General features: G+C 37.0%; 1 protein-coding gene across 1 annotated transcript; it reads left to right on the top strand.

Moving 5' to 3' along the window:
* The first annotated feature begins 1,870 nt into the window (after positions 1 to 1,870).
* Positions 1,871 to 3,277, top strand: LOC133036047 (uncharacterized). The gene has a single exon (XM_061112518.1). The coding sequence runs from the start codon at positions 1,871 to 1,873 to the stop codon at positions 3,275 to 3,277; it is 1,407 nt and encodes a 468-aa protein (XP_060968501.1).
* Positions 3,278 to 11,850: the final 8,573 nt, after the last annotated feature.

Here is an 11,850-nt window from a genome sequence, read left to right as displayed (position 1 = left end):
AAGTTAGTAAAATATTAAAATGTTAGTTTGTATTTGAATGTTTTAGATTGAAATATGTTTGGGTAAGCTTCATACAACATAAAGAAAGCTTGAGAATTGATTGAAGCTTCATTTTGGTGAGTTTTGATTTTTTTTTTCTTTACTTTTTTTTTTGGCAGAAAATGGTTTTTTTTTTTGCCAAAAATGGTGTTTTTTTTTATTTCGGTAATGAAAATTAAAAATTAAAAGGTTTCTAAGTTTTCTTCTTTATCACACTAACATGTGTACTTTAAATTTTAAATATATCTTCGTAGATTAATTAGAGATAGGGACCCCATGAGTAATGGAGTTGGGTTGGGCTGAAATTATCTTTTGGCAAACATTTATATATATAATCAAGTACTAGTGGAATAATAGCATTTTTCATTTTATAGGAAACATTGAAGAGATTGATTTCTACCATATTTTCATTATTACATATATATATATATATAAAGACAGAGAGATCGAAGTGTCTAGGGTATGTATACACATAATTGTATATGTATTATCATTATTTATATTATTGTAGAAGATTATATGGTTTAATATAATATATGATTTGTAGAAGAGGACAGGTCTGAATGACCAGTAGAAATGTCTATGGGTGAAATGAATAATAAGCTTAACAGAAGTAGCTGTAGTCCAAAAGAGACTGACACCTGAAACTAAATAAAAAAGTAACAATGTGGAAAATAGTTGTTAGTGTTTGGCCAACATTCAAGTACTATGGAATATGAAAAGTATATCTGTAAATGTTCCTTTAAAATGGGCATTTTCTAGATAAATGACAATAAAGCTATTTTACTATATATTGACATTTCAGTGTGACTATATACTATGCATACTACATATATACTACTACTACACTCTTTTTCCCTCTCTCTGAGAAATCCAGTGAAGGTGATCTGTAAATTATATATAGTTTATTTTTTTCATGTACACAGGAACTAGTTCATATCAAGAGGAAGTGATTCCATTTGTTTCCCACTTTATAAAAGGGAATAATTATAACTAGGAATTTTTATTTTTATTTTTGGTCTTGGCTTTAGATAATATATACACATATATATGTAAGTATAAGTATATAAAAGAGAAAGTGGTCTCTTGTAATAGCAACAGTTGTATGAACTAATTAGAGTTATCAAGAAAGTTTACTCAAGCAAGATAAGTAATAGAGTCAAATTACATGTCATTTATAATATGTATGTCGTATTATTATTATTTTGGACATATTGGATATAATATTTTAAAATTTTAATATTGTAGGTCGTGGATTTAATTAGTAAGGATTCATTTTATAAATTGAAGTGAAGTGAAGTTTGGTGGTTCATTAAAAGAGGTATGTACAATCACTCATTTCTTTGCTTAACGCCATAATATTGTTCATCTTAGAAGAGTTTGAATATCTTAAATATTCATCCATAGTGAAGTAGGTTTTGAGATTAAGTGTGTTGCGATGATAATGGAAGGTTGAAACTTATGTGTTGTAGTGAAGTAGGTTCTGGGAAATTTGTGTGCTGCGGAGATATAAGGAAGAAACTTATTGTGTGATATTTGTTATTTGTAGATATAATAGTTACTTATGAAAGTAGAAAATGTTATAGAAACAGAGGAAACTCTGTCCAATTTTTAATTATATTTATTGTGTGTTGTTTATCGTGTTTGTTATTTGTTGATACAGATACTTATAAAATTAGAAAATGTTATAGAAACAGAGAAAACTCTGCCCAATTTTTAATAATATTGAAGATTTATAACTATCAAAATAATTAAACTTGCTTAAAAATTGCTTTGATAAAATTTTTAACTTGTAATAGCATTAAATTATTTTAGGTAATTATACATTAATATGGATAGAGATTGGATGAAAAAAAATAGATTGTCAAAAGACTATGAAGATGGAGTTAACTATTTCATGAATTTCGCCATGCAAAATGAAGAGGATCCTACTATGATATCTTGCCCATGTATGAAGTGTGGAAATTTAAAAAAATTGAAGGTTGTAGATGTAAGAGGACACTTATACATAAATGCTATCGACCAAACTTACCAAAAATTGATATGGCATGGTGAGAGTGTGTCTCAACCATCATTTCCAAAAAGAGCTCGCAAAGAGGATGTATCAGATAGGAATTTTCACATTGATATGGTTAACGATCTAGAAGAAGAGTTTGCAGATCGCCCGGATGAATTCGTAAGAATAATTGAAGAATCAGAACAATCCATTTATACTGGGTCCAAGGTTAGCAAAATGTCATTTTTTGTTAAGATGTATAATATAAAGGCTAGGAATGGATTGAGTGATAATGGATTTTCACAATTACTTTCTTACTTAAGCAATATTTTTCCTGAAGGAAATAATATCCCAAGTAGTACTTATGAGGCAAAGAAGATTTTGCGGTCATTAGGCATGGAGTATGAAAAGATACATGCATGTCCTAATGATTGCATATTATTTAGGAATGAGTTTGTGTTGGCTAAGCATTGCCCTGTTTGTAAGTGCTCTAGATGGAAGTTGAATGATAATGGCAAGGAGAAGGAGGGAATTCCTGCCAAATTATTGTGGTATACACCACCAATTCCTAGGTTTAAGCGTTTATTTCGCAATCCTGAACATGCAAAAAGTTTGGTATGGCATGACGAGAAGAGAATTAAGGATGGAAAAATGCGTCATCCGGCTGATTCTCCATCTTGGAAAAATATTGATGACATGTATCCCAAAATAGCTTCAGACCCTAGAAATCTTCGACTAGGCCTTTCTGCGGATGGTATCAATCCTCATAGTTCCATGAGTAGCAACTACAGTTGTTGGCCAGTCAATCTTGTTATTTATAATCTTCCTCCTTGGTTATGCATGAAACGTAAATTTGTCATGTTGTCATTATTAATTTCTGGGCCTAAGCAACCTGGAAATGATATTGACGTGTATTTGGCACCACTGGTGGATGATTTAAAACAATTATGGGAAGGAATTGAATGCTATGATGTAAGAAAAGATGAAACTTTTACTTTGCGAGGAGTTTTGTTGTGGACAATCAATGATTTTCCAGCATATGGTAATTTGTCTGGGCATTGTGTCAAGGGATATAAAGCATGTCCTATTTGCTCAGAACAGACATATGGTGTTAGATTAACACACTGTAAAAAAGTTGTGTACATGGGCCATAGACGATTTCTACAACCTACTCATCCATTTCGTAGGTACTCAAAGAATTTGATGGTACAATTGAAGATAGAATTGCTCCCACTCCCATGACTGGTATAGAAGTTTTTGACAAAGTTAGTCAGTTGGTGAATCAATTTGGGAAGATTCCCCCAAATACAAAAGATAAAGAAAAAGTGAAACAAAAAGGAAAAGGAAATAAAGGGAAAGGCAAAGGCAAAGGCAAAGGCAAAAAGAACAAAGTTGTAAAAGTCAAAAGAGTTTCAAAAGCTAAGAACAAGATTGAAGATGCTTGTTGGAAGAAGAGATCTATTTTTTTTGAGTTGGAGTACTGGAAACATCTCTTCTTGCGACACAATCTTGATGTCATGCACATTGAGAAAAATATTACAAAAACAACAACTCCAATTTCAGCAACAAGAAAAACAAGAACTCTTACGACAATTAAAGATCATGAATGAGCGTTTTAGCACCATAGAGAGCCAGATGAAGATGATGATGAGCCACCAATCACAATCTCAACCGAATAATGCAACTCAGCCTGAGGTTCAATCTGGAAATGGAGTTGAGGGTCAATCTGGAAATAGAGTTGAGGCTCAATCAGGAAATGGAGTTGAGGCTCAATCTGGAACTAGAGTTGAGGCTCAACTTGGAAATGGAGTTGAGGCTCAATCTGGAACTAGAGTTGAGGCTCAACTTGGAAATGGACTTGAGATTCATCAATCTACTAATTCAACGATTGGTTTTATTATTTCTGAGTACTACTACACTTGACATTTATAAGTTTTTTTTACTCGATAATAGGCTAACTAAAATAAAAATTACTTTATTGATCAGGATGAACCTTGTAGATTGATAATAGAGTCATCATTGGAAACAGTTGCAAAAGGTTATATAGTCCATATTGGAGATGATAAAATTCATTGCGATGACATTAGGGATAATCTTCGAGTTCGCATAACTGAAGTTATTGTGGGGGATGCAGATTTACCAAAAGCGATCTCAGATGAGGTTGTAAAAGTAAAAGATGCGATTAATACATTTGTACCATGGCCTTCACACTTAGTACTAAGAGGATTTGAGGTAACATATTTTTCTTAATTATGCTATCTTTTACCTCTACTTTTCTTACTTGTTAACATAATTGGTCATTTGCAGGCCTTAATAGAACCAAGACCAAAGAAGTTGAAAGTTACAAGAAAGAATAATCCAAGTCAACACATACAACCTACAACTCAGCCACAACAAAAAGAGTCACGTCCATTCTCATCATCTAGTGTCAAAACATCAAGTTTGACAACGAAAAAAAGTACAATTCCGGATCACATACCACCAAGTTTGGTTTTGTACACAAAAAACTTTTTGAAGAGTAAGGGATCTTTTATGTGCACGATTACAGCTCCTCAAAATATATTTGGATCAATTGAACATAACATATATATTGACAAGGATGATGTTTCACAAGTTTTACATCTTGAAGAAATCAGTGCAGCTGTCATCTCATTGTTTATGAGGTAATTTATATATATAAATATAAATTTGGATAAATTGTTATTATTTTTTAATATTATTGATAAATGTATTATTGTATTGTGTAGAGGTCTATATAAAACTCTTTTAAAAATGAGAATTGCTCAATATGTATCATTTATGGAGGCTTCTCAATTTGCACCGAGCATTGGTAAAACAAACAATATTGTTGAACGAGCAAGATTACTTGCGGAACGCTTAAATTTAGTACAAAAGGGGATGTTTCTATTGACACCTTATAACTTGGGGTATGTGATTCATCTTTTTTCTTTATTATTTATAATGTCATATTTTTAAATAATAAAGGATGACTTAATAATATTGATTACAGACGACATTAGATGGTGATAATCATATATGCTCATAGCCAAAATGCATATTTTTTCGATCCAGTTGGTAATCATCCAAAAGAAGATGTCGTGAGTGTAGTCAAAAGGTTAGATTAATTCAAAAAAAAAAATTCATATAAATCTTATAAAATTTATAATAAATTATGAATTATATTACCTAATTGAAAATTTATTTTATTTTTATGAAGTGCATTTGACTTATATAATACCCGAAATAATAATTTAAGAAGAAAAGTCCAAGGCGTAACTTGGTATACAGTTCAGGTATGAGTACTTAAATTGAATTTTAAAACTTTTTATATTTGAATTATTTTTCTATTCAAGAATTTTGACATATATATATAAATATTTTTCAGGGTCCTAAACAACCTGACGATAAAGTCTGTGGTTTTTACATCATGCGACTAATGAGAGACTTAACTATGTCGAACAATCCAAGAGATTATCTAGAGAAGCATGTAAGTGTTTGAGCTATCGTATCTTTATAATATAATTTAAATTTTGAATCATAAAGAAACTAGTATACATATAAAATTTGACGCACTTTTATATTGTAGTGTTATGGTCAGAAAACATACTCAATGGATGAGATCAACGAAGTGCGTGAAGAATGGGTCTCCTACTTAACTGAGTATATGACATGATTTAGATTAAACTTTATTAAGTATATATAACGAATTATACTCATTGTCAAACTTTTAAACTAATTACAATATATATTATTATCTAATACTTTATTATATTAAAAGATGAATTACATACATCTATTTAAAGTATTGAAAGATTATTTTGCATATTCTTTTTGAATTGTAAATTTTTGTATGCAATTAATGTAATGGAAAGAGGAATTATTTTTTTTCCCACCAGTACACTATCTCGGCGGGCTCTTTAAACAGCCAATATTGACCAATAACGGCGGGCAATGCCCGTCGAGATAGGTGTCAAAAAATAGTAAATTAGAATAAAAATATACCTATCTCGACGGGCATAGACTGCCGAGAATGACCCCAATAACGGCGGGCTTTGCCCGCCGAGAATGACCCCAATAACGAAGTGCTGGGACCGCCGAGATAGATTCCCCACCAATCTCGGCATTGAAATTTACGGCGGGCCAGACCCGCCGAGATAGATCAATAACGGGGGGCTGGGCCCGCCGACATAGACCTATTTTTTTGTAGTGCACCTTGATCCCATCTTTGCTCACAATGTGCCCTAGGAAGGACACCTGAGATAGCCAAAATTCGCATTTCTTGAACTTTGCATAAAGCTTGTGTTCCCGAAGCCGTTGCAGTACCATCTGAAGATGTAACTCATGCTCTTCTTCTGACTGAGAGTACACGAGGATGTAGTCGATAAACACAATCACACAGATATCGAGGAAATCCTTGAATACTCTATTCATCAAGTCCATGAATGCTGCAGGAGCATTGGTTAGTCCGAACGACATAACCAGGAATTAATAATGTCCATACCTAGTGCGGAGAGCCGTCTTCGGAATGTCCTCCTCTCGGATTCTCAACTGATGATAACCCGAACGGAGATCAATCTTAGAAAAGACCGTCTTCCCCTGAAGCTGATCGAACAAATCATCGATCCTAGGTAATGGATATTTATTCTTCACTGTCAGCTTGTTCAATTCTCTGCAATCGATGCACATCCTCATAGTTCCATATTTCTTCTTGACGAATAAAATTGGGGTTCCCCAGGGTGACACACTAGGCAGAATAAACCCTATGTCAAGCAACTCTTGGAGCTGAATCTTTAACTCCTTAAGTTCAGCTGGAGCCATTCTATATGGAGCTTTGGAAACCGGTTCCACCCCTGGTGCCAAATCTATCACGAAGTCAATCTCTCGCTGAGGTGGTAACCCTGGAAGTTCTTTGGGAAAAATATCTAAAAATTCCCGAACCACCTTGATGTCCTCTGGCCGAATGGTATCGCGCCGAGTGGTGTCCACTACCACGGCCAGAAACCCTAAGCATCCAGCATGCAATAATTCTCTAGCTGACATGGCCGAAATCAACGTGATCCGAGATCCCCGCACTGAACCAACAAACACGAATGGTTCTTCACTTTCTGGTTGGAAGATCACCATCTTCCTTTTGCAATCAATACTCGCCGAATATTTAGATAGGAAATCCATTCCTAAAATAATATCGAACTATACTAAGCTCATCTCTATCAAGTCAGCACTTAACTCTCTACCATCTATTCTGATCGGCATAGACCTAATCCACCTTTTGGAGATAACTAACTCTCCGCCAGGTAATATGGTTCCAAACCCTGATTCATATCTATCATACGGTCTATCCAATTTACTAAAGACTCTGGCTGCCACATAAGAATGTGTAGCCCCAGAATCAAACAGTACTGAGTAAAGCGAGTTATTAACAGAAAGCTGACCTGTTACAACTGATGGGCTGGCATCTGCATCAGCCTAAGTGATGGCGAACACCCTAGCTGGAGTGGGTATCGCCGGAGCTCTCGGTCCCTCTGAGCGGAGCTGGGGACAATCCCACTTGAAGTGTCCGGGCATGCCACAGTGAAAGCATCCCTGACCTTTGCATTCACCGCGATGGTGCCTTTTGCAGCTGGGGCACTTGGGATAGGAGAACCGAGTCGCTGCACCACCAGGACGACTACCTCTATTCTGGTTCCCCCGGAACCTCTTGTTCTGACTCGAGCCTTCGGATGTAGTGGATGCTCTTCTCTTCTAGTCCATGGCCGAACCACTACTCCCCCTGCGAAAGCCTGATGCAGGAAGGGTAGGAGCCCCGCCACTCGCCGGAGTACTAGCAGACTCCGACATACACCCAACTACGCCCTCAGCTCGTAGTGCCTTCTCCACCATCTCAGCATAGGTGGTCTTGTCGGCAGTTGTGATCATCAAATCATGCTTAATCTTCGCATTTAACCCGTCCAGGTATTTCTCCTTCTTGCTGAAGTCGGTTGGCACTATTCCCGAGGCTAACCTCACCAACCGGTCAAACTGAGTAGTATACTCGGTCACGCTCATATTCTCACGCTGGGTCAGGTGAGCGAATTCTTTCCTCTTGGCGCTTCTGACCGCCTCATTATAATATTTGGCGTTGAAGAGTTCCTGGAACCTTTCCCACGTCATAGTAGTAACGTCATGGATCTGAGACACCATGTCCCACCATACAAGAGCGTCTTCCTGGAACTGGATGGTGGCGCACACCACCATGTCATTCCCGGTGACACCCATAAAATTCAGAATTTTGGTGATCACCGTTAGCCACTGTTCTGCCTTCATCACATCTGCACCTCCCAGAAAGACCAGAGGTGCTTGCTTTCGGAACCGTTCATACAAAGGTTCCAATCTGTTGGCCGCCACCACTATTTCGTCCTGAGCAGCAGGGGCAGGTGCCACTGGAACTACTGGCACATGCACTGCAGGAGCCCCCTGCTGCCTCAATCTCTGAATCTCGAGGTCTTGCTCTTCAATTCTGGCTTGCATCTCAGCAAACCTAACCTCCCAATTTTGGGCTCCCTGATCGGCTTGGGGAGCTTGGGCAGCCTGTGGCGGGTTCTCATCAACCCCACCACGAGCCCTACCCCTGGGACCTCTACCTCGGCCCCTAGCTGGCGGGGGAAACTGAGCTCCCTGACCTTGATTCGACCCTACCGAATTGCCCTGACTCCTGGTAGTCCACCTGGCGTCCATCTACTCAGAACCGCCTGCGAAACCAAGAGTTGGCATATCAGGTCGTATTCAAGGAGAGCTTACTAATGCCGCTTAATTTGAAAATTAAAACGAAACATGCGCCTATTCTACTATCAGGCTACTAACATGCTTCCTATCAGGCTTTTCTTATTCAAAAATAAATAATTAAACTACTAAAGCAATAAAGGCTTACTGAACCGTGGAACGAGCTAACTGCTGATGATGATTGTACATGTCGTGACGATCTTCGGAAGACAACCTGGCAGCTCTGATACCAAATTCTAACACCCTAACTAGCATAGGCGTATTACGTGATTTTTAAACATACTGTGCAACTCGTTGCTAATCAAAGAGGTTTATGGAAAACGTGATTAATTAAAATTTTTGCTTTTTAATTAAACTTGTAAAATATTTATACAAAAGTCTCGGGATCCCGATTACAAAATCATTTACAAAAGTTTACTGTTTATACAAAATATTTGTCGCCTAGCGACTAGTTACAAAAATAGCCTCGCTGTCCCGATGATCGTACGCTCCAGGCCTAACCGCCCCAACATGTACAATCTTCATAGGCTCGTTCACGGTCCATCAGCTCTAGCCTTGCCTTTACCTACACATAAACATAGCACTGTTAGTCGACAGACTCAGTATGAAAAGCATAATAATACTCATACATAAATCCCGGTCATGATCAGACGCCCATACCCCTGATCATAACCCTAACTGCCGTGTCCAACACGATACTGAGTCCCCCTAACTGCCGTGTCCAACACGGTACTGAGTTCTGAATGTTCAAAGGGACGGTACCATTGACAAATAACAGCCTGATCGGTCGAACCTGTCATACTCCAATTTCTTGGTCATACTCCGGCTGTCTGGGCGTGTTACGGTATCGGCTGATCGGTCGAGCGGTCATACTCCGCTGGTCATACTCCGGCTGTGCGACGTGATACGTCAAATAGTACGGAACCACCAACCTAAGTATCGGCCTAATCGGTCGAAGCGGTCAACCTCCCGTGCTTGGTCATACTCCGGCTGTCTGCAGACGTGATACGGTGTCAGCCTAATCGGTCGAACCGGTCATACTCCGGCTGCTGGTCATACTCCAGCCTGTACCGACGTGACACAGTTGGATGGTTTGAAGCCAACATACATATCTAATGTAATCTAACAGGCTTCCTACATGCACGTTAAACATGTAATCTACATATGCATACTGTTATACTAATCTTACCTGGATTCCGAATTCAGGTGTGCCGGTCAACCTGACTGGAACTATCTGTGTGGCGGATTATAGGCTCCTAAACCATAAAAATCACAACACTATAAGTGATACGCTAAATCACTTCCAGGGGACTTAAACTAGGAACTAAAAGTTACCCTATCGATAAAAAGCATGGCAATACCCCAAAAAATATAAAAACGAGGAAAACTAGGGTTTCTGAATTTTCCCCAACCGGTAGACCGGTTACCCAACCGGAATTCCAGTTCTGGGAATTTTCAGAACCCCATCCGGAATTCCGGATGCACAACCAGAATTCCGGTTCCTCGCAGGCAGAACTTCAAAAATTCACACAATGCTCAAATCTAATCCAAGCAGCCTCAAACCTTCCAGACCTGTTCTATAGGTCCTAAATAACATTTCTACGGCAACAAACTCACCCAGATTGCACAGAAACAAAAAGTGCCATTAAAGCCCAAGCTTTGAGTTCCAAAACTCAATCTTGGTTGAAATCAACTAACAACCCTCCAAACTAGATTAGAACTACATAAGCATGCATAAAAACATAGCAGAAAACAAACTTAAACTCATGCAATACTCACAACCACAAAATTCTCCATTTTCTCTTTGAAACTAAACTTTTGCATAGAAAAAACCTTAGCTTTACTCAACCTAACTATCATGCTTCACAAACAGCTCAAATTAACACAAATAAACAAGCTTAAATCTCTGAAAATATCAACAACATTCCAGCAACAACAATAACCTAAAACTAAGCATGCAACACATCATTTTCATCAAAATTCAACAAGAAAATTTAAAAGAGAAGCTAGAGGAAACATACCAACAACAAGAGGTCAAAATCAAAGCAAAAGCTTGAAATCCAAGAGGAAATCCTCTTTTCTTGCTGCTCAAGGGGCCGAAAAAGAGAGAGGAAAAGAGAGAGTGTTTTTTGAGAAATTTGTAATTTTTTTCTAACTTTGAATAAATGAGAAACATGCAAACAAATACATCCTTTATTTCAGCCAAAAAATAATTAAAAACACATAATAAACTTATTTTCTAAGTCCACTAAAGGACAAAATATCATTGGGGCAAAAAGACCATTTTGCCCCTCCACATTAAAATCACATAAATAACACTAAAGGGGTATTTTTGGGAAATTCTAAATTCCCGGCCATTCCCGACATTCTCAATGTCTAATAAACTGTCCCAAACTACTAACATACTACGTTGTGATTTTACTGAGCCAAACGCCGAGTTCCAAAATACTGGGCACCGAAAATGCAAAATTATGAAAACTACTAAATGACATAAAAATGCATCTCTGAATTCAATAATAACAGTATAATAATTATTTAAATAGCTATAAATAATTTTCATAATTAAACGTGATTAACTGCTTATTTCCAAATTAAACTAAGCGGTCTTTACAAATCCATTGTGAGTTTAAACAAGTAATTGATCGAAAAAATAAGAAACTAAGAAGAAAAGCCAATAGAACTATGGTTTGATCCATTCACATGGAGTAACCTAAAGTTTTATATTACAAGGACATAAAAGGAAATTTTCGTTAATAAGTCTATTCAATGGACTTAAGAAAACTTCCTGTTCCAAGTATTATAGGTTTGAGTTTATCTAAACCTATGGCTTATGGTATACCTGGTAACTACTTACTCTAATGCAAGCAACTTACTTTAGTAAGATGCTGAAGCTTTTTGTTTTTAATGGCAATATATAGAAGCTTCTCGACTTCTAGGCATAGATTTTATTTATCTAAGGAAAAGTCTCAACAATTCCAGAAAAGATAAAGCCATGAAAGAATTCCTTAAATCAATAGTGAGAGGTCTCAGATATGCTTAAGTATGCCTTAGACCAG

Source organism: Cannabis sativa, chromosome 3 (genome assembly GCF_029168945.1).
Source record: "Cannabis sativa cultivar Pink pepper isolate KNU-18-1 chromosome 3, ASM2916894v1, whole genome shotgun sequence".
NCBI lineage: Eukaryota > Viridiplantae > Streptophyta > Magnoliopsida > Rosales > Cannabaceae > Cannabis > Cannabis sativa.
Note: the sequence above shows the minus strand (reverse complement) of the source record. Positions and strands in the feature narration are given on the sequence as shown.